The sequence below is a fragment of the Argopecten irradians genome, chromosome 9 (assembly GCF_041381155.1).
Source record: "Argopecten irradians isolate NY chromosome 9, Ai_NY, whole genome shotgun sequence".
Taxonomy (NCBI): domain Eukaryota; kingdom Metazoa; phylum Mollusca; class Bivalvia; order Pectinida; family Pectinidae; genus Argopecten; species Argopecten irradians.
In genome coordinates this window covers 13,344,042-13,367,869 of record NC_091142.1, presented here as the reverse complement: position 1 = coordinate 13,367,869, position 23,828 = coordinate 13,344,042, and the positions used below count along the sequence as shown (strand labels likewise).

General features: G+C 34.0%; 2 protein-coding genes across 2 annotated transcripts; both read left to right on the top strand.

Moving 5' to 3' along the window:
• Positions 1-1,039: 1,039 nt before the first annotated feature.
• Positions 1,040-12,568, top strand: LOC138331530 (uncharacterized). The gene is made up of 6 exons (XM_069279216.1): positions 1,040-1,145; positions 3,302-3,386; positions 5,466-5,538; positions 7,064-7,285; positions 7,649-7,765; positions 8,423-12,568. Exons 3-6 carry the CDS (start codon positions 5,475-5,477, stop codon positions 10,819-10,821), a joined length of 2,802 nt encoding a protein of 933 aa, XP_069135317.1. The 5' UTR covers positions 1,040-1,145; positions 3,302-3,386; positions 5,466-5,474; the 3' UTR covers positions 10,822-12,568.
• Positions 12,569-14,209: 1,641 nt separating this feature from the next.
• Positions 14,210-22,984, top strand: LOC138331529 (potassium voltage-gated channel protein Shaw-like). Its single transcript, XM_069279215.1, has 2 exons — positions 14,210-15,540; positions 16,859-22,984. The coding sequence occupies exons 1-2, from the start codon at positions 15,058-15,060 to the stop codon at positions 17,804-17,806; spliced, it is 1,431 nt and encodes a 476-aa protein (XP_069135316.1). The 5' UTR covers positions 14,210-15,057; the 3' UTR covers positions 17,807-22,984.
• Positions 22,985-23,828: the final 844 nt, after the last annotated feature.

The following is a 23,828-nucleotide window of genomic DNA, read 5'->3' as shown; positions in this document are numbered from 1 at the left end:
CAATGCTTCAACTTTTCTAAGTTCAATGGTCAGAACTGGGAAATGTAAGCAGAACTTGACCGACGTATTAATATGTGAGAACTTTTGGAATGCCAATGAACGAATTTAGACTGGTTTTCTTTGCCCGACTATTTACTTTAAATGTATCGTGTTTAGATTCTCCTGTCTCATCCCCAAAAGAGGAATTATACTAGGGTAAGGAAACGACAGCTTACACGCGCTAGAAAAGACGTGAGGTCTTTCATACAATCGACAACCATTGTCGACTACGTCATTGGTGTTGACGCATTATGACGTCCATGTGATGACGGCGTATGATCAACTTAATTTTCTTCATTTTGTGTTCAAGTATGGGTAAAAATAATCTAACTTGGATCTGTAGGTGATAGGGATATCATCATCCTCGTGGGCCGGCATGCCTCGGGTCGGTCAGCCAAAATCTTACACTTGAATGGGGATATCCCTATCTGCTTAGCATTTATCAACACCTCATATCAACGTAAACAATTCCACAAGTAAGCATTATAGAAGTTAAGGAAACGTCTTAAGTTAAAGAACTGTCCTTAACTTCTGTAATGCTTTCTTATGGATAAGTTAGGGAATTCCTTAAAGTTAAGGAATATTGATGAAACTGGTGCCTGAACTATACTTGTAGCAAACATGTATTTAAAGAAAAATTCAAACAACCAATTACAGGCCTGCAGAGACTTATTTCGAAGATTACAGAGAGTGAATCCAATCTCCATAGCCATATAATGTACCTTTATTCGATTGTAATAATGTCCATCAGAGAACTAACCTATTGGCCTCATCTGTTGTCGCACACAGAAACGTAACATCGCTATAACATAGTACATGGATATGACAACAGTAACCAGAGGAATACCGAAGATCCAATAGTTTAGGTTATTAACAATACTCAAGTAAAAAGTGAAACACCACCAACACAACAAACGAAATAAGAATGACAACACAGGTATTCGTTATAACTAATCTGATAAGGAGTATCGAGTTTCAACCTGTCATCTGTTTGATCACGTGACCGGATATGGTCAAACAGAAAGTACATGTAGAAATACTTGGAATCTAATATTAAGGAAGTATGACTTCAAAACGGATGTGTCATTCAATAATGTCAGAATATCGTAAGTACACGAATTTGTGTTATTAACAGAATGAAAATATCTGCACTAAAAGCAAATGGGGTTAAATGATTTACAATAATTTAGACGGTGTAGTTACTCACTTACAACTGTACTATCACTATCGTTAACTCCCCATGGACTATGTCCTGTCAAACCTGAAGGCTATAAATACGGCAACAGATGAGACAGATTGTTTGAACTTACGTCAACAGAATTAACAACGGTACAATGTGGTTGATAATGTGGCTTTGGAATGGAGCGTAGATATATCTGTACCAGTGAATGACCAGGGTTTTACGAGATCGTTTCATAAAATCTCATATAAAATGAACACTCATGTAAGATCATATGTATCACATACCATATCAGTAACACATACGTAGTCTGTACAATAACTCCATACAGACAATATAATCTAAGGGAGACAACTCCATCATGAAAATTCTTTCATGATAAATGTTTGGGAGAAAAAAAAAAGCCGGAAGTATTGACTTTAATAGTGTGACTACATAGGACACTTATTATACAGTTGATTATTCATGTATTTGTGTTGCTTAACTTATTGCTTAATAATTGAAACGGAAAATCACAAATGTTAAAATGAAAAGGGCGTGGCTATGATAGATCAGTTAACATCGACAGCCGCCATATTGATGTTACACTTCATTAAATATTTATTTTTACACCTAATATTTTTTTGTATCTTTTTTATATTCAGAAACAACACATTGTATCATAATCATTTTGAAATACATCTACATCATTCATCTCATTCTTTCATCACCAATTTCAAACTCCCTGGTTTGTGCTACTAATAATCATTCATATCGCTCATTTATCTTCAATTCCAGTTTTGCCTCTAGCACAAGCATTACTACTGGTAGACATCATATATATATATATATATATATAAATAAGTATGACCTCTTAATTACTCTCTCTTCATCAAAACATTCATAATCTTGCTATCGATTCATACATACTAAAATTACTTGTATATCCTTTTATAGTCAGTTGAATATAAAATATAAACCTGACATGCATTATATATATGTTATTTTGAGATTATTTAGTTATGAGACATCATATTTAATCAGTTATTTTTTAAAGGAATATACAGTGTTGTTGTTTTTCTAAAGAAGAGGAGAAAGAAGAGAGAAAGTGAGAGAAAGGGTTTGTATAGTGGATAGATAAGAGGATAGAGAGAAAAGAGAAAGAAAGAGAGTTATGGTAAGAATGATCTCAGAAGATACAACTAATATTACATATGTAAATTTTTAATCATGATTTACTGATTGATAATATTCCTTTTTAAAATTATTGAACCAGGGTTACAAATTGATTAAGCTATTCCATTTATTCCAATCATTAGTAAAATATACTTTCTAGTTTTATACCTACAGTAGATAACAAAGAGGCATCACAATCAATATCAAACAAACACAAAATACCAGAAAAAGATGAGCTGAATGAAACTACTTTCAAATAAGAAGAAACTCCTCTTCATTCTGTTTTTAAAAACAAGATGAATTTAATTCGCAATCAATGGTTGGACATTTCACAAATAATAACTGAAGTTCACAATCAATAGTTACAATTACCTTTTAGTCATAGTGAATAAAAAAACTACATCTATGTAAGGATATCATGTTACAACAGATTTCATTAAAGTCAGTGAATTGAAATTTGAAACAAGCATAAATTCAACTCCAACAATTTATAAATCAAGGCAAATCTGTATGTATATGTGTATGTGGACGTTATCAAAGAGTATATAGTGTATATAAGTATCACTCAAAATCCTAATGGCCCCCGTTTCTTCCATTATAAACATCGATATTCATCCCTGGAATATATCATAACAAAACTGAAGGCAGTTCATTAAAAAAGTGATGAATCACAGGCAGGCAATTGCTGCCCTTGAAGATCAAAGAGACAGTGGCATCCAACTTCAAAGCCACAAAGTTAACCACAATGTACTGTTATTCAATACCTTTGATGTACATCATGGGACCAAACAACCTATCTCATCTGTTGTCACACAGAGAGCCTTCAGTTTTGTTTTGACATAGTCCCATGGTAGACAGTGATACTAACCCCTTGATCATTGAGGATTTGATATCTTTATAGTATTACCTTGTTATTCTTGCATACAGGGCTGTTTACGAGGTGTTCCTTCTCCGAACTTTGTGGTGAAATGTGAAATATGTAGAGGAAGTGTACACCGGAAGTAGACCCCAGGTGAGATTAAACATCTTTTGGAATAACAGTGTCATCAACATTCCCCCACCCGCCTTCCATGGATATTTCTCTTTATATCATGTAATCTTTTATTTTGCCCTCTATTTTTACACTCACGGATGCCTCCTTTGGAATTTATAAACCCCTAAGATAGTTCTGTGGACCATCTCCTGTTTCTTGTTTCCTATATTCATTATAATAAGTTCAAAGATTGATGCGATTATACTGTAAACGAATTTTTTTTCGCGGCTACTAAATTCGCGATTTTCTTATTTATCTTTAAAAGTTCGCGAATGTTAATGTTTTTGTATTTTAACATATAATGGGAATTGCTATTGCTGTACAAATGTATAAGTTATGTTTCAATTAATCAGCGGACATAAACATTGATTTTGCGAAAAGTGAATTGCACGCGAAAGAAAGTTGGTTGACAGTACACTTATGTTAAAACTGAATAATCTTTACCATAATTATAGTTCCCACACTTATCCAATACTCACAGTATATCATTATTTATATATTAACTGAATATGGGGGTTTCAAGATCCCAAATCGATGTTGGTACAATTTACCGTCAATTAGTCCAAGCTTCCAGTGATTGTGACGTCACAACATTCGCGTCAAATGATGACATCATAATCGATGGCGGGACTAATCGACGGTAAATTGTACTTTAGCCACGTTTTAATGGGGGTCTCAAAACCCTCGCATTCTAAGTGACACTGAAATAAATTATTTGTGCCGTACTTTTCATACTGAAGGAGCAAGAAGAACTTACATTTTGTTACCATCAAAGATTACCTATATTTTGAGAAATACAATACTTAAAATGCCTAGATTTTGATTTTAAGTACAAAAAAGAGCTCAAAATAATATTTACATCTACAGTGCAGTGAAATGAGTACATACGAACACATCATGAAACCAAGTTGTGGCCTACGATTTCATTGCACATTTTTGCAGTGTTATCAGTAATTGTTAAGAGATATCTGCTGGCATGTTTCCATCTAAATAGACATAAGGCAAAGACAACAACAATTTTACAGTGCACACATTCTGTTTTGTAACTGATATTTATAAGGTATAATACATCCATTTGAAAGATTTTTCATGTCTAAATTCATCAAACCTGATGTTTTTAATAAATTACTGAAGAAAAAGCCGCATGTAAAATGTTCGCCCAGTTATGGTACATATAGATTAAATAACTCAATTACGAAAAGGTAATTTTTGTTCAATTATAATGTTATTACATAAGTTTTTAGAGAAGAGATCAGAAAAATAGATAAATATGACATATACAGCTAACCCTACCTAATTTGAAATCGGTTACATTGAAAAAAAACCACTTAATTCGAAAAGAATTATAATCCCCAATCACACATATCCATAGTCTTTCGTCCTGGTTATATTTAAATATCGATACTGTAAATCAAAATTCTTTTGTGATATTCATTTCAAAACATTTTCGCCGAGATTACTGTAAGTTTCGCGGATTTAAAATTGAATGGAAATACCTTTGAATTTAATAGTGCAAGAATTGTGGAAGATATGAATTCGCGGAAATAAATTTTCGCGGATTTACTTTGATCGCGAAAATAAATCGCACGAGAAAGAAAGTTGGTTAACAGTATTGTGGAGAGAGATATCGCATTCATCAAGGAGGACTTCAGTAAAGCCGGTTTCCATTTTAAAACACAACGTAACGAATTTCATTTTTTTGTCTGGTGTTTACTTAGATAACTTAAGAGCCTTTATTATGTACATAGTATATTACAACTGTATAACATAATAGAAATTGTATGCATGCTGTTTTTCCTTTATCGTCTTGTGGTACAAAATTGATTCCACCTTAATGGAACTATTCTCTAATGAAAACGTCAGTCCCTCTATTGAAAACATTAATATATATGAAAACACATGTATGGCTACTCATGAAAGGCTTATTCCAGTATTACAAAAATTGTAGCGTGTGACCTCATTACCTGAGAGGAACATTAAGTTTGTCTTCCTCATTATAGACATATAAGAGTTATTTAACAATTAATCACACCCGTTTGTCTTATTGAATCCTTGCAGTGATAGAAGATGATGTCAACAGACCCTTTTATGACATTTCTCCTTAAGGAGATATGTCAGAATCTTACTTCCGGTAAGTATTAAGTATATTATTCATGTGTATCTACGAACTAATTTGGTGTAATTTAGAAAGATCAATATGAATTTAAACATCACTTTTGATCAGATTAATACATAAGATATTGTGTAAAATATCATCAGATTCCCAATCAAATCACGATCACATTACTATTTTCATTTTATTTACATTCATTTTTACATGAAAAGAGCAAAATTTTAAATTGAATGATTAAATAAGTTTGAAGTAATATAGACAAAAGATTGCATGAACCGATAAAGAATTTACTTGGACATTTTAACATAAATGTACATGACGATATATTTTAGTTCCTTTTAACATAAAATTGACCAGGAATTAACATTATGCTTTCTTTTTGTAACAATGGGAACCATATTCATGATAAGCCGATGTCAAAAACGCCAATACAGCCTGTTTACAGAATAGAAAAGAAATTTTCTGGCATAACCGTTGGAGATCGTTTCTTGTAATAACAATGGCAAAATTAAGCGAAATGTGTGTACTGAGATCCACGGAAGCTAGATTAGAATAACTGAAAATGTCAATTTTGCCATAATTAAGGTAACTGCTTATAATATATAAGTTATATTGTCTTTATGATCGACAGGAACAACTACGTGTACATGTAATACAGTTGTGATATTAACATTTGTAGTGCTTAATTGATGATATCCAAGCTTCGCTAGGGTAATAGCACAGTTTGTTCACTTCATATAAACAATTGACAAAACAACTTTTTTCTAAGTATGGACTCAAAGTTGAGTTTTTAAAATAGAAACTCTGAGTTAATCTGCTATATATCGGACGTCACATGACCATGTATTAACCAATGATAAATAGGAAAATCAGAGCGTATTTAATGCACGTTAAAACTTTTTTTACTTCATCTGACTGGCCAATTATTTTTTAATCAAATTCTTTTTGGTTGTAAACTTTTGTTGCAAACACAATTTATCTCATATCTCGATAAAGAAAAATAGTGGCATCACTGCTAATAATGAATCTTTCGGTGAACGATTCCATTGATTTTAAAATGGATTATTCCCTAAAATCAATACGTAACGAAGCTGTATTTCTCTTCATAGAAGTAGGAAGAAAAGAAATGGCCAGACAGAAAGTATCAAAACAAAGAAATTAGTAATATCACTATAAAAATATAATCTGATGATGGTGACAAAGGAGTTGCGTATTGATTTGGAACCTTTTCGAAAAATAATCTCTTAAAAATTAATGGATCATGCACTGAAAATCATTTTATTTTATCCAGTAATCTGACAAAAAAAAAGTCTTTCATTTCATCGAGTTATGCAAAGTTTTAGCGGTTTCACACAATTTGTAAACTTTTATTTCCATACTCGTATGAAATTGAAATATATTGACATTAAATTAAACTTAATATATATCCTAAAGATGCATAATCATTCGACCTCTTTCACGCTCTTATTTCTGTTTATAAATCTGTACATAACAAACGTGTTCGTACGTAGTTTATCTATAATTAGTCAATTTTTCTTCATAGAAAACGTGGATGGAATGGCGTTTTGCATTCGCGGTAAAGTTCCGACACAGCATTTAGAGAAAGCCAAGACCGGTATCGAGCTATGCAGAGTAGCAATGGATTCCAACCTGTTAAGTGATACCAATACTGGTGTTTTAGAAGAAATGCTAGAAGCGATAAGAAGGGAAGACCTGCTAGAAAAGGTCAAAAACTACAAGACGAATAGAACAGATTCATCACCCAGTATGTAGACTAATTCAATAATGCTGCTATTTACTATCAATGCGGTATATTTCCGATGGTGTAATCGACATTCATATACGCATGTAATACCGTGTGGTATAGAGTCAATGCGTATTAGAAATATAATTGTATATAGAAACAAAATATTTGCGATGTTCAAAATGTTGCATTTAAACTACTTAAGATTAAGCAAACAAATCTTTATAAAATCTAAAGTTCTCCAAGTTAAACATTTATATTCGGGAACTAATTATCGTATACAATATTACATTCTTTGGCGATGGAAGTATAAACTTATGTAAGTTATCGTGTGAACGTTCTCCTTTGGACAAAATTTTAAAACTAAGATTCTTCTTTAAACAGAGATAGGTGCTCCATGTAACATAGAAGAAGGTATGCTAAGAAGAACATATATGGAAACCAAGACTTCACAAGAACTTAAAGATGCAATGGAAACAGAAGATGGCGTTATACTTTCTGGTATGAAAAGCAATTATGCAACATATATATGTTTACCAGCAATTTTTTTTTCTCAGAGAAAACAGCTTGAGTTTCCTCACAAAATACTGACGTTACAATTAATACCTACCCCTAAGGATGATAACTCTGTAATACGAAAAGATCGAAAACGGTATAAAATATCGGGAATCGTTTATAGATTGATCGCAAATTTATGTGTTTTGGACATGTTGTTAATAATAAAAACGCAAAATAGAATACACGAGAATAAAATTGTTTATAAGAGCTTAACTAACTTTTGTTAATTGATTAAAAGTGTTATAATTGATAACACGGAAAAGGTAAACAAATGAAAAAATGTGTTGATAATTAGAATGGAACACATATTAAATTATCGGAAAAGTAAATTTGCTTTCAGTGTTTTTCAATGTAAATTAATCTCACCATTTTTCAGTGTACATCAGTCTTTCAATTTTTTCAATGTCATTAAGATTTTCATTTGTTTCAATCTAAAACTGTCTTTAAAATTTTCTAATCTAAATAAGTCTTTGCAGTTTTTCATTTTCAATACATTTTTAGACTTTTTTGATGTGAACCTACGTTATCAATTTGGTCATTAATGACGATCGCCAAGAAAGGCAGATTGTCAATCATCTCGTTTTTTTGTAATTTGCTCAGGTACGTCAGGTTCTGGAAAGACTCAAATGGCCTTACAGTTTGGATACAAATTCCATAGCAACCACCCAGCCTCAACAGTTTGGATGATGCCCTCAAAGGACCCAGCTTTGCTACAAATGTCTATGACAAAGCTTTCTAACGAACTTAGAATCCTTGAAGGAAAAACTAAAGACAGAGAAAATCCAATCAACAAGCTTGGAGAATTGATTGCATACGCGCTGCTCGAGAGAACGGCAGACGCACCACATCTGATAATCTTCGACGATGTCAATGAATCTTGCCAGAAAATAGTGGTAGAACTTATTCAGAAATTAATACCTAAGAAAGGACAAAGAGGGAACATAAAGCTAATCATCACCACCATAGACAATCTATTGACTGTTCCTATAAAAGTGAACAGCATTGCAGTAACAGGGTTCACTGAAGAGGAATCTGTATCGTTCTTAAGCGAGGGAAAATCATGTAAAATATCTGAAGAAGAAACAGAAGCTCTTAAGCAGCTAGCTAAACGTATGAGTTATCTGCCCTTAGGACTCGGCTGTGCGAAAGCATATATGAGAAACTGCTCTAAAAGTGGCAAAGCCTTTTTAAAGCTTTTAAACGCAAAGACACTGAAAAGACTTGATGGTAAGCTTAAACAGCATGATGATGATAATCGAGGTCTATTTAGCAATCTTAACGCGTTTATTACAATCATGGAGACAGATCTTGATGAAGATGCGATCGAAATGTTTAAGATGACCCAGTTTCTAGAATGTGAAAACATTCCAACAGTAATGTTCGAACTGTTATCTCCGTCGCCTGAATGTGACGTTGTGGATAGCGAAAACGAAATGCAGAACGATGCAGTATGTTGTTCATTTAGCACCGACTCGTTAGTCCAAGCTGTGCAGAAGTTTTCGTTCGGAACTGTCCAGGGAATCGACGATAGAAGAACATTAAATATGCATTCAGCAGTATCTCTCACTCTGGCCGCTTTCACAGAAGAGGAAAGCAAGAAAAGACTACTAAAGAGGTTGCTTTGGACATTTGCATTGATCTTGGACAAGGAGAATAGACACCAGGACGATTATTACCTCATGGTGTCTATTCTTCCTCAAGCTAAATCGGTCCTGCTGCATGCTATGAGACTAATTAAAGATGACATCGAAGCATATATACTTATAGCTTTTGTCAATGATTTGGTTGCGTATACGAGCAATTTTGAAGGATTGTTAGAACAAGAAAGGCACCACTCTGACATGTCCTTGGAGTATTGGTACAAAGTGGTAGGGACGACAGCAACCGATGTGGACAGGCAAGTATCTTTCCAACAAGATAGTTGCACCACATATGAAGAACATAGGAAACTCGCAAAGGCGAAAGCAGCAGTTATATATGATAAATTAACAACCATTTCACAACAGCACAAGACAAAGATACAGAGATTCATCCAGCACTTCATCCTGCATAAGACAAGAACTCGAGCAGATGTCAAGCTACTTTCCGAATGCTTTCCCAATTATGAAATGGGTACCTTGACGATTGATCAATACCAAACACTATGTGAAATGAAGAAGGCTGTTCCTCTCGAAAATCTGACGGATACATTTATCAAGGAGATGATGGTTTGCACATTTTACACATACGGAAGGCGTATATTTTACATTGGAAAGTATGCAGATATTGATGAGAAACGCAAGTTTTGTCACTATTTGTTCCTTGCTGATGAACTCGGAGAGATGATCAGATGCAGCCTTCCCACATTCACCCCTCTGTACGCCATGCTTGCGAAGAGAAGCGGCACTCTAGAGCTAGTATTTGAAGAAATACCTGGGATGGGCCTTGCTACTGTTGACAGCTTACAAGAAACTGCTAAAACATTCGAGCGGCTTATTGGGGACACATCAATTTATTATAATTTTGGTGTATATAAGATGCATGCAGTTACAGATAAAATCCACAGGGCGACATGTCTGAAACAACTGTTGCGCACGTACATTGATCTTATCAAGTTTGATGGAAATAGTGAAAATGATAAAGCGATTATCATCAGAAAAGGGCAGTCAATTGTTAGTGAACTGGAAAACGTTGAGTCCGTGTGCTATGATCCAAAGAATAGCGGGATATGGTCACGGATAGGGCAGTTCCAGTTCGTTGCTGGGGATTACAAAGAGGCAGAAAACGCCTTCAGGCACGTGTGTCCACCAAGTGTACTTTCAAGCGAAGTAGAATCCCGATTTCTCTCGAAACATGAAATTACAGCTTCACACGGTTTGGCTGACTGCTATGAAAAAGAGGGAAGACATGAAGAGGCCATTCGCATTCTCCAAAACCTTCTCCATGTGCTCCCGGAAATACAAAAACTTGACAAAGAAAATGCACAAAAACGAATGGATTCTATCCGCGACAAACTTTAAACGTTTTGATATCGATCTCACTTCGTGGATTTTGATTAATTAAGACTGCGTGCTTTGCTGTGAATGCTTACACTTTACCTATAACTGCTTGAGTCAAAGATTACTGTATTACTTACGGTCATTGTCAAACGCCAAAACAGTGAAAGTCGTTAGAAGTTAGATGTGCTTGGTGACATTTATAGTTCTATATATTTGAGATATTCCGAACTGGCACCTATGAACTAATTTACGAACACGTATTTATCACAAAATCCGCCTGATATCCAATGATTTCGCCCATGCAATACCTTTGCATATGTTTCTTGTGTAATATGACCTAGAGGGATTTTCATTGGTTGGAAATTCATTGTGATGTCAAGTCGGAAACTCCGCTAGATTTTCGCAAAACATTTTGACGTGAAATTCTTTGAAATAGAGGTTTCTGTAGTTATGTGATAAAGAGTATCTTAAATGTGTGTTTATTTCATATGAGATTTTATGAACTCGTCTCGAATTTTTTTAAAAATTTTTTTCTCGCCAAGGCTCGCAAAATCAAAACTTCTTGGACTCGTTTTCATAAAATCTCATATGAAATGAACACATATTTAAGATACTATATTTATTACAAATTAAGAAACCAGGATTGCCTCGTTTTATGTGATTTTCCGTGTGACAGTATACTAGAATATGTAAGTATTATTATTTTATAAATTTCGTTTTGTTGAAGGACATCCTTCATAGACGCTTCGCTTCTATAAATAAGAATATCCCTCCATTTTTTGTCTACGACTTCATAACTCCAATAGATATTGAGAATATTGCTTATAATTTAATTCAGATAACTCAATCAGGTACTAATTAGGCATAAATTTCCGTGATTTTACTTACTTTTACAATAAAACAAATTGAGTTATGGTCCAATAATTCAGTTTGGCTAATGACTTTGCCGCTTTTGAAATTCCCCGCGAAAACGTTCTGTATTTATGACGTCATAATACTTGACGTACAATTCTTTCGGTCTTTGAAAAAATAACCTCAAAGGTCTAACCATTAGAAATGAGTGTAACATATGAAATTAAATTATAAGACTGGGCTGATTGCTCGAAAAAAAAAATCATAACATAATTAAGTCAACATTATTATATCGGCAAAGTCGAGTCACAATAAGACAACATATTGAAATAACACAACACTAGTAATATAACATTACTAACTGTATGTATAGTATTGATTATATCACGATTGTAGTTTTTTAATCCTGTATACCATACCGTCAATTATTTTCCGGCGCCATTTTTTCGTATTTTAACTAAAAATACAGAAATAAAATTTCGCTTTAGTATTTTTGCGATTTGGATAAAAATCATTATATGATTCAACCATTTCCCGACATTCCGCGGATCACATTTTCGCGATCATAGCAATGTGACATGAAATCACGAAAATACTCCTGCGAAAATAATGGAATGTAACGTTATTTTCAGAAACTATGATGTTTTTATTTTTTCTTAAACAATATGCAAACAACGGGATTTGCGTTAAGATATCACGCATTTTTTTATATAGAGAATTTATTTGCAGATGCGGTAACGGAATTGTAAAATTGTAGTGAAACATCATGGTATGACAGAAAAATACTCTTCCACGCGTGATATGAAGGAGGATAGGGATATTCTACCCTCGGGATGCTAAAAAATGATGTGAATGATGTATCATAATATCAAAGTTAACTTGTCGACATTAAAAAGTTCAGATTTTTTGTCGGTGAGTACCGGTTTTCAGTTGTTTTCTCAAGTACTTTAGCATTAACGTTGTATGCACCTATTGGATGAATATATACCTATATAGCTACAATAATATAATGTACCTAGTTTCTGATTTATTATTATCACGGCTTCGCCTACTTATTATTATTTTTGTGTGTGTGTGTGTGTGTTTTTTTTTTTTTTTCAATTCTGGATAATGTATTATAATGTAGCCCTTTAAGCTTTGTCATTTTGTGATAATTTTTAAAGCTTTTTAGAAGAAATTATAATTTATCACTGGACATACTCATTCTCGCGGTGACGTAATTGTTTTTCGCGTTTTCATTCCTAGCGACTTTTTTTTTATTGAAATTTGATTTTGCGAATTATTACCTTATTACAAATATATACTTTATATCGCCCGCAAAATATTCTTATATAGTCAATTCTTCGCGATCCATTCCATATATCGATACCCTACTCAACTTTATCCTTCGATAGAATCACCAGAAAGATACTTTAATTCTTCAAAAACTTGTGGAGTGTGTCTGACTTCGTTGTACCGTCATCTAGGCGGATGCTCCGAAAAATAAACGGAGGAATTTACGTTGTTACATAAATACATACATGGCGGTGATTGAAGGCACTTTATTCAAACCAGAAATATATGATCCCTGGATTTCGGCTCTCTTATAGGCCGGCATATACTTTTGGGGAGCTAAATCATCAAGTTACATTTCAATGTTCAAATCTCAAATGTTTAATTGACATATCGTTACAGTGAAATGAGCATGCAAATTAACTTAATTTAAGAAATCCCTAAACTTAAAATATTTCATAGGAAAGCTTTACATATTTAAAGGAAGGCTCGTTAACTAAGATTGTTTCCTTAACAACTGTAAGGATTTCCTATGGGGAATTTTAAGTGAAGGGATTCCTTCAAATTAAGGAATGTTGGTGAAACTAGGTCCAGTAATTATTCGTAACAGGATGTTGTGTAATGAAGGTTTAGTATGGTTCAGTCTGTCAGTGTATATTAATGGTAGAAACAAACGTTACAAAGAATGAGACCTAACCACGAAATTTTCGAAGTATTTCCCTGAAGTTTCGACCAAGATAACTGCGATCAGTCTTTCAGATTTTAATTTTGTTTGTAACGCAAGTTTGCATTGGATAGATAATTTGTCATAAATCGAAAAATCTACACGCAAGTTTTGATGACGTCATAACCAAACGACTAGTTCTCAAGCAAATGACATTATCTTTTAAGGAGTTTTGAATTAATTATCCGTCTCTGCCTCGCAAACCTAATATTTTGGCCGATTTTCAAACATTTTATGAAAATCTAGAAAAATGATTATGATGGAAAGGGTTTTATAAGCAGATTACTAAAACAAAACTGGTAAAAAGGTCAATTTTCCGTCGATTTTCACGAAAAGGTTTAATTTCGATTTTTGTACACGTCAAAATCAAGGGCCAAAGAGAACTGTTCTTATGGTTTGTAAGTTTTCAAATATATTTACATTTACATTTTCATTGCATTCCACTGAGTAACCTTACCAATCGCAGTTGGCATTCATCAGTCTGTTGACTGCCATCCGCTTATTATGACGTCATTATTATTGTCGAACCAGCAATCACCGAAGATAGCTGTTCAAATGGCTGTTCCATCTTTGACGATGAAGAATTATTAATTCATTATAGATGCAAAATTTCACGAGATCATAAAATTGTTATCAAATTAATGTAAATATAAGCATTGAACGTTAGCGATCCATGTAATTTGCCTCTGTCCAGTTGTATTCATATTGGCTCTGAATACCAACTGAAAGACGTTCAATATTTTAGATTAAGGATTACGTCAAGAATTAGGATCGTATTCAAAAACAATATCGTTTTGCTTTAAATTGAATGAGAATATTTCCGAAACAGATATACAGACTTTTAATGACACTCAATTGTGTTTAGAAACAAGGATTTCTCCCTACTATCATAAAATGTGCAGAATGAGATATTACGTGAAATATACAACTGAATTATTTCATTTATATTATTCGTTTTTATAATTCAGAATGATAATCTAGAGTTCCTGTGTGGTCTGCAAATACCTATTGTTATATAGGATTATATTGATTTACCTCAGAAATGTTTGCTATCTCTCTATGTTCATATATACGGTGCATTAAGGTAGAAGTGATTCCCGTGGTATATAGGAATAACAGAGCACTTCTACCCGGCCTTGCACCCAGGAGAGGTTCAGTGATGGCGTTATTACTTAGTATATCGACAGAGTGCTAATATCACCACCTTTGCCGTTACATGATAGTATCATTATGCTTTTATGAATATTTAATCTTGTCGGATTGGTATTTGCATTTGTGAGTCGATTTAATGAGCATGAACGTGCATTGTGGAGAAGCGTTCGTATACTACATCGATCAAAGATACATTAGATATATCATGTGTCGCCGTTATTTTCGCATTATGCACTGTTGGAAGCTTTGAGAGACAAATGAACTACAACAATATGGATGAGAAAATCAAGTTTAATATCCGTGGGACTACATTTGTTACAAGACGTTCAACGCTAGATAACCTCATACCTTCGCGTTTATCGAGACTTACAAAAGAATCAAGTGAATATGAGAAAAATACAGATGAATATTTCTACGATCGGAGTCCTTCCTTTTTCAATTGGATTCTGGACATTCATAGTTCTGGGGAAATTCACGTGCCGTCCTGGATGTGCTCCGTGCGTGCATTACAGGAACTGGAATTCTGGGAAATATCCTGTAAGGTTCAGCCATGTTGTTGGAAGACACTGTACGAGAACGACAATGGTATACTTGAGAGTATGATGGTCATGGACAACGATGAGATAGCGTCAAGAGGAAGCGAAGTATGGCCGGAGAAAACACATGGCCGCGTTTGTAGTCCTGTTATAAAGGTACTCAGGGACGCTTACGACCACCCATTCAAGTCAAGGACAGGAAAGGTATACCTCAACAAGGCAAACATTGATAAAGCTAAAATATGCGTTGTAGATTTCGCTGGTTGTTGTATCCATAGTCCTGATACCGTACATAGTTTTATATGAAATAAAGGGATTCTGATTTAGATTCGGTGTTAATTTCTAAGACCTAATCTAAATCAGAATCCATTTATTTAAATATTTAAATGTTTACATATGGTATCCTCGATACTACAAGGGTTACTATAACTGATGTAAAAGCAACTTCTAGATTATTTCAGTAAAATTGACGGTACTTCGAGACAAAAATATGACCAATCACAGGTCAGCAAAGACTTTCTTTAAAAAATACAGTTAGAACAACGCGTAACTTCAAAGCCACACAGCCAACCACACTGTAGCATTCCTTTGATTTACAACTGTTCTTTTGCCTTCAGTTTTATTATGAAAAAGTCCAGGAGTGTATATGATGATAGTAATAGTAATCCCTGGAGTATCGAGGATGCATTTATGGGTAATATACATGTAAGATAATTTCGGAGGTAATCATCTTCTGTCGTTCCTCGAGCATAGACTTTCCCTGGAAATATTTATGAATGGCATTCATAATGATCATAGTAATGGGACCTGAGAGATGGCGCTTAATGAATCAGATACAGTTTCTTCATGTGATTGACAGAAATGATAAAATTCAATATATTTCATCTACGTTAATCAGATTGGTCCTGAATAAGCCAAAGGGGCACAAAGGAGAGTAAATTAATGGATATATCCCATATACAATGTTGCCATTAAGACCCACAAGTACAATCTCATCAATCTAAAGCTAAATATTTATTCTTAGTTTCGATCATAAGTCTTCATTATTAGAAATTCTTTCTGAGCAATTCTTTACTTTTTCAATATATACGTGTATAACCATATTCGAGATTCCATAAGATACTATCACTGTCGTTATACGTTATATTCACCCCTGGACTATGTCATAGCAAAACGGAAGGCTCTGTTTTCGACATAATGGGAACGTGTATGCTATTTGAGCTAGGCGTTGCTCTCTGTTATTTACAAAGGCCATCTCTATACAGGACTATGACTGGTCATTTTTTTCTCATGAAATACTTTCACTTTGCCATAATACATGAGTGGATATGACGACAGTGATAGTAACCCACGCAATGTCGAGGATAGTGTTAGATAAAATAATGCATAAAATGCATTGTCATTTGTTATGGAACTATTTTGTAATAAATTGTATCAACACATATTTTCCCAAAATGTCTATGACTTTCCATAAAGGACTAACTCTTTTTGACTAACTTAGTATTTGTTTCATCTTTGACAGGTGTTCTTTAGTCTGGCTCTCATGCTGACACTGACATCCATTTTCACTTACGCACTTAGCGTTCATAGTTTCACTAGAGTCATCAGGTCTGATGCTGAGATACGGCAGATTTATCTGAGTTTGGGATACAGCATGTATGATGAAGATTATCCTAATTTGGTTAATGAATTAGATGACACCAGCAACGAAACACAATATGATGATGTCATCAGCAATAGCGGCGGGTGTGGTGATGAGTGGTTTAATGCTAAGGTAAAAATGTTTGGTCTGACAAGGATGCATCCAGTACTATGGTATACTGAGGTAATCGTGAATGGTCTTTTGTTGATAGAGTTCATAGTTCGACTCTTGATAGCCCGTGGGAAGTTTTGCTTCCTCAGAAACCCGCTTAACGTATGCGACTTAATGTCTATCATTGCATTTGTTTTTGTGATATGCTTGGAAGAGAATCCCGCTTTCTTTATCAATGAGCGAAGCAAACCTATATTGATGATTCTTGGAATAATTTACACAACACGGACATTGCGGATACTGCGACTAGCGTTTGCTGTTGATGAGATGAAGATTTTGGTGTACAGTCTCAAGTCAAGTTTACGAATGCTGTCACTCTTGCTGATCTGTTTTGCAGTATTTTCGATATTGTTTGGTTCACTGATGTACAGTTTCGAGATTTTTAGTAATGATACTTTTGAGAATGTGTTTATATCTGTATGGTGGGCCCTGATTACCATGACAACAGTGGGCTATGGGGACGAGTATCCGAAAACCCCTCAGGGTTACGTCCTCGGGTCAATCACAACAATGTTTGGGGTGGTACTAATCGCCATGCCGATTGCTATCCTGTCAACCAACTTCGCCACATACTACGGCTGTTATAAACTTAAAAGTAAGGCAAAGGTATATAAGCATACGCCGTGCAAGAAACGAGATCATTGCAAGGCAACCTGAAACGTCGTAAAAATGGGAATTGATGTGCTATTGTAGCTTTTTGAAAAATGAATAATGGAAACAGATGATTATACGAAGAAACATGTCGGATGTAAGGCAATGTGAAACATTGAAAATAATGGCATTGCTGTGCTTTTATAAGATATTTAAGCATTGATGCTACTATTATTTTAACTTCATCGGGGTATGAAAGAAATTTTGTTTGCAAACTGTGTTAATCCTCGTAATGAATTTCATACCCCGATGAATTAAAAAAAAAGTAAAATCAATGCTTATAATTAATTTTCCAGCTATCTGATTATATAAAAAAGTTTAAACGTACGATTCCATTGATTATCTAAGGGATTTCTTTATGAATCAATACGCAACGTCAATGTCTCTATTGTGATGTGAGGATTTTCGCGCTGTTCTCGAATTTCTTTCCTCATTGTAGTATGAAGGGGACAAATCTGCCATTAGAAAGTCGGATTTAGTATGAAAACAAATGAAAATTATCTATAGAAGTGTTAAAATAAAACATGAATACAAGACATCCTACATAATTCATTTAAGAACTGATCTGATGATCTGCTACTGTAATGGAACAGACTACTCTCAGAAGAATTTACATGGAACTGAATGCAAAGCAACTTAAAACGCATTCTCGATACTCCAGGGCTTCGATCACTAACGATCTCTACAAACCTGGACTACCTCAAAGAAACATAGAGGCAAATCATCGGAAAACATGTGAACCAAACACAGGTCTGCAAAGATTTCCTTTGAAGACTCCAAAGAGAGTGACGCCCAACTTCAAAGCAACACAGTCAACCACAGTGTATCGTTATACGGCTCTTTTGAGGTATTTGTACATCAAAAGACTAAATTACCTGTTTTGTTGCCTCCAATAGATGTTTTCCGCAGAGTTGCCTCTATTTTTACTATGAGATAGTCCAGGGATGTATAGCCGGGTTGCCTCTATCTTTACTATGAGATAGTCCAGGGATGTATAGCCGAGTTGCCTCTATCTTTACTATGAGATAGTCCAGGGATGTATAGCTGAGTTGCGTCTATCTTTACTATGTGATAGTCTAGGGATGTATAGCCGAGTTGCCTCTATCTTTACTATGAGATAATCCAGGGATGTATAGCCGAGTTGCCTCTATCTTTACTATGAGATAGTCTAGGGATGTATAGCCGAGTTGCCTCTATCTTTACTAGGAGATAGTCTAGGGATGTATAGCTGAGTTGCGTCTATCTTTACCATGAGATAGTTCAGGGATGTAGAGATCGTAAGTGATCGGAACCCCTGGAGTATACAGGATGCTTAAACCGTTGAAACATTGGAAAGTATGGGATATTTAAGGATTAACTTGAATAGATTTTTTATGTTATGGAGATATAACACAAAAATCTGAGTGTACTCTAAATAAACCGCGAAGCGGTTTATGATGAGAGTACACTCAGATTTTTGTGTTATATCTCCATAACATAAAATATATTCAAATTAATCCTTATAATTCAATTTACTAAAGATAATCTCTTCAATATTCAAAATTCATTTTGGGACTCTCTTGTCTATGAAATCCTTACGCCGTCATCTCAACCAATCAGAAGCAACGTTACAAACGGCGACGCCATTTTTTCCTTTATGGGCTGATAAAATAAATTTTTAAGCCAATGAAAATGCTCATAACAAGCAAAATTGAATTATTGTAGCATATAGAAAATTAAAATGAATAATATAACAAAAAGTTCAAGATGGATGTTTTCATAGCTGGTTGCTGTTTCCATATCCCTGCGGGTGTCTAAGAGGTCGAAAATTTTGAAAAGAAGAAACGTGTGCACTGTTAAATCAATAATAGAACAGACGACTTTCAGAAAATTCAAGCTACATACATAGTAACATGAAACGTTGAAAAGTTAAGAATGTATTTGCCATTGTATTATATCAATAGTAAATGAATAGAACGGAGAACTAGCAAAAGAAGCTAGCAAGAATCTGGGCAAGGCAGCCTGAAACGTTGCCATTTTAGAGTTGACGTGCGATTTATCATACAGAAAAGTATTCAAAAAGAACAAACGACTACAAGAAAACGTCGATCATGTCAGCGAGAGAAAAATTACAACTGTTATAACTATTAACTCGAAGCGTCAGTTTGTTGGTGCGTGTAATGAAGCAACTGAGAAAAGGAATTGTGTGCGAGATCGATTGAAATGCCAGACATACTTGATTAATTGTAATACTATTTACTATTAGAACATTTTCTTAAGAAATCTGAAACCACGACGTTTTTATTTGTTCATTAAGCCATGATAATGATGTTCTCTTCATATATATTCGATTTTTTATTTGAGATAGAATGATAAGGGACACTTTAAATAGTTTGACAATACATGACGTATGGACACGGCAACATTGATGATTTGTCGTTTATTTTGTATTTTTTTCTTGATCGATATAAGACAATGTCAATGTATTTGTATTATTTGTCCACAACACAATGACAATAGAAAAAAAATCGGGGAAAATAAACATCTTTACAACATTTTAAAAACAAATGGGGAGCGTTTGAGCAATCTCTTCACATAAGGTTTTGAATTTCACAATAGTGGAAAGTTATATATTAACTGTACGCACTATTTAGCTCGTCCTCTTTTCATAGGCATAACATTTATCATCTTTGGGTGTGGGAGGAGGGGGTGTAAACGCTCTATTGCCCACATGGGAGGGTCCCTCATACTCCAGATTTACAATATAATATAAATTCATTTCGGTTAATGCAAGGTTTACCACATTAATCAAATATGAAAAAATATGAATGAATGAATGTGTACATAAGTAGATTTCATAAGCATACATATTTGAGGTCTGAGAGTAGTTAGAAAGGAAGAATAGAATGAAACTAATGTAGTAAATTTAAGTCTAAGGATGTTTTGATTGCGATGAAAGATATGTGTGATGTGTGAGAGCCCCCCTGTGAGGGGACTTTATTTATATATGAAGGCTGACCCCAAGGTCCCAACCTTGGCAGCCTTCAAATGATAGAGATATGTCTGGGGAATAAAGAATGTGTGGTTTTTTTTAAATAAAAAAAATGAAGCAAGTGAGAAAAGGAACTGTGCGCGAGATCGATTGAAATGTCGGACATACTTGATTAATTGTAATACTATTTACTATTGGAACATTTCCTTTAGAGAGCTATCGATGATATCTGAAACCATGACGTTTTTATTTATTCATTAAACCATGATAATGATGTTCTCTTCATACATATTCGATTTTTTATTTGAGATAGAATGATAAGGGACACTTTAAATAGTTTGACAATACATGACGTATGGACACGCCAACATTGATGATTCGTCGTTTATTTTGAATTTTTTTCTTGATCGATATAAGACAATGTCAATGTATTTGTATTATTTCTCCAGAAAGCGTCAATGTATTTGTATTATTTGTCCAATGCCACCAGAAAACCGGTATTCTGGTATAAGTTATTATATTGCATTTAGATCAATTGCGAAACTGGTTATACAACTTCTTCAAATAAAAACCACTTTCGACGGCTCGGATGTTGGAACGTGAGGGCTTGGTGTTCGTAACGAAATAGCAGGAAAAAAACCAGGTATCATAACAATCAAATATTACACATGTGTACTGAGGTAAATTAACCATGTTGTGTTTCACGTGTGGACTGTGGTAAATTAACTATTTTTTGATACGCATGTGTACTGTGGTAAATTAACAATGTTTTGTTACACATATATGGAGTTTAAATAGATGGGGTTTTTTCAAACACATATGTACTGTGGTAAATTAACTGTGGTCTCGTTAGACATGTGTACTGTGGTAAATAAACCATGTTATGTTACACATGTGGTAAAACCTTGTTTTGTTACACGTGTGTACTGTGGTAAACTGACCATAATTCGTTACACATATGTACTGTGATACACTAACTATGATTTGTTACACATTTGTGCTGTGGTAAATTAACAATGTTGTGTTTCATGTGTGTATTGTGATACAGATATATAAATTAACAATGTTGTGTTTCATGTGTGTACTGTGGTAAATTAACCATGGGCTAAGTTAGTACTATCAGACAATAATAAACTGAGTAACAAACTGTATCAGATATCCAGAAACTTTAACACACTTTGGTCGAATTGTATAAAAAATATTTTTGAAGAATGTAATTTATTATATGTTTTTGAAAATCAAGAATTTTCTAGCGTACAACGGTTGAAGAGTATTGTTTTTCATACACTTAAAAACTTATTCGTATATATTTGGAAAAGTGATGTTTTAACTCATCAAAAGGGACCAGCGATAGAATTTATAAACACGACCTAATATTAGAAAAGTATCAACTGGAACTCCCTCCACGACTAGCTTACCTGTTGCTGTTTGTTTCTGTAATCAGAACGACATTGGTGATGATTTTCATAATTTATTGAATTGTAGTGACCATCAAATATTAATTAGCAGAAAGAAATAGTCATCTCGATACTATTATGAAAGACCCAGCGCTTTTAAAGTCAATACTTTTTTAAAATTTTGTTGTAGATAACAAATTAGTTTCACTTGTAAGATTCATCAAACAGATAGATAGTCAGCTCAATTTCATTTAAGTATTACTCTTGCTTATCAAGTATCTATGTAAGACAAAGTCCTGCCTGCAGGTAATTGTCTTCACTTTACGTTTATGAGAATAATATCATTGTCATTGTCACATTATTCATATATTTAGAAAACCCTTGTAAGCTTTTCTTTACATATCATATACCCGTGTGATTGGTATATTTATGTATGTAAATTATTAGATAGGATATGTTGCTGAATATTTTAATGGAATTGTCTCCCTTTCATCGCCACGCTGAAATCCTTCAATAACAATTATCTAAATTATTATGCAAATCGCGGAGTCTTTTACATAAAAAATGAGAAATAATATTAATAAATAATGATTCCAAATAATTTTTAATGTATTTTTCTTGTAAAATAATGAATCGTGCAGATACAGAACGATAGTAAATTCGACACATTTAAATTCCTGATACCATAAACATCCGTCGTGAGACATTTCATCTAAAATAATTTGATACAAATAGCTATTATTTATAAAAGTACCGAAAATACGAAAATGCAAAATGTTTCTTTTGCCTCATTAACAATCATACGGAAGCCGTCTGGCGCCACACCAACTAGTTCACTTATTTCCATTTTAGAAACGGTAATAGAACAGTCACACAATACTATTGTGAGGGAACACAATCTTATTGTGAGTCCACACAATAAGTATTGTGAGGGAACACAATCTTATTGTGAGGCCACACAATCTTATTGTGAGGGAACACAATATTATTGTGAGGGAACACAATAATTATTGTGAGGCCACACAATAATTATTGTGAGGGAACACAATATTATTGTGAGGCCACACAATCTTATTGTGAGGGAACACAATCTTATTGTGAGGGAACACAATCCTCACAATAACTATTGTGTGGCCTCACAATAACTATTGTGTGGCCTCACAATAACTATTGTGTGGCCTCACAATAATGATTGTGTTCCCTCACAATAATATTGTGTTCCCTCACAATAATATTGTGTGGCCTCATAATAAGATTGTGTTCCCTCACAATAATTATTGTGTGGCCTCACAATAACATTGTGAGGGAACACAATAAATATATATTTTGATATGGCGCCAGACGGCTTCCGTACCATATGTATATCAAGTCAAAGTTTTCAAAATTCAAAAATATATATATTCAATAAATGAAAATATATGTTCAATATTTTTTCAATACTACGGAAGCCGTCTGGCGCCACACCAAAAATATATTTATTGTGTTCCCTCACAATAACATTGTGAGGCCACACAAATACTATTGTGAGGGAACACAATATTATTGTGAGGCCACACAATACTATTGTGAGGGAACACAATCTTATTGTGAGGGAACACAATATGATTGTGAGGCCACACAATGTTATTGTGAGGGAACACAATCTTATTGTGAGGCCACA

Excerpts from the sequence above, each read along its gene's own strand:
- LOC138331529 (XM_069279215.1), top strand. The coding sequence starts at position 15,058 with ATGAACTACAACAATATGGATGAGAAAATCAAGTTTAATATCCGTGGG. Across the intron at positions 15,541-16,858 it reads TCAAGTCAAGGACAGGAAAG|GTGTTCTTTAGTCTGGCTCT; the intron begins GTATACCTCAAC and ends CATCTTTGACAG.
- LOC138331530 (XM_069279216.1), top strand. The coding sequence starts at position 5,475 with ATGATGTCAACAGACCCTTTTATGACATTTCTCCTTAAGGAGATATGT. Across the intron at positions 5,539-7,063 it reads ATGTCAGAATCTTACTTCCG|AAAACGTGGATGGAATGGCG; the intron begins GTAAGTATTAAG and ends TTTTCTTCATAG. Across the intron at positions 7,766-8,422 it reads AGATGGCGTTATACTTTCTG|GTACGTCAGGTTCTGGAAAG; the intron begins GTATGAAAAGCA and ends TAATTTGCTCAG.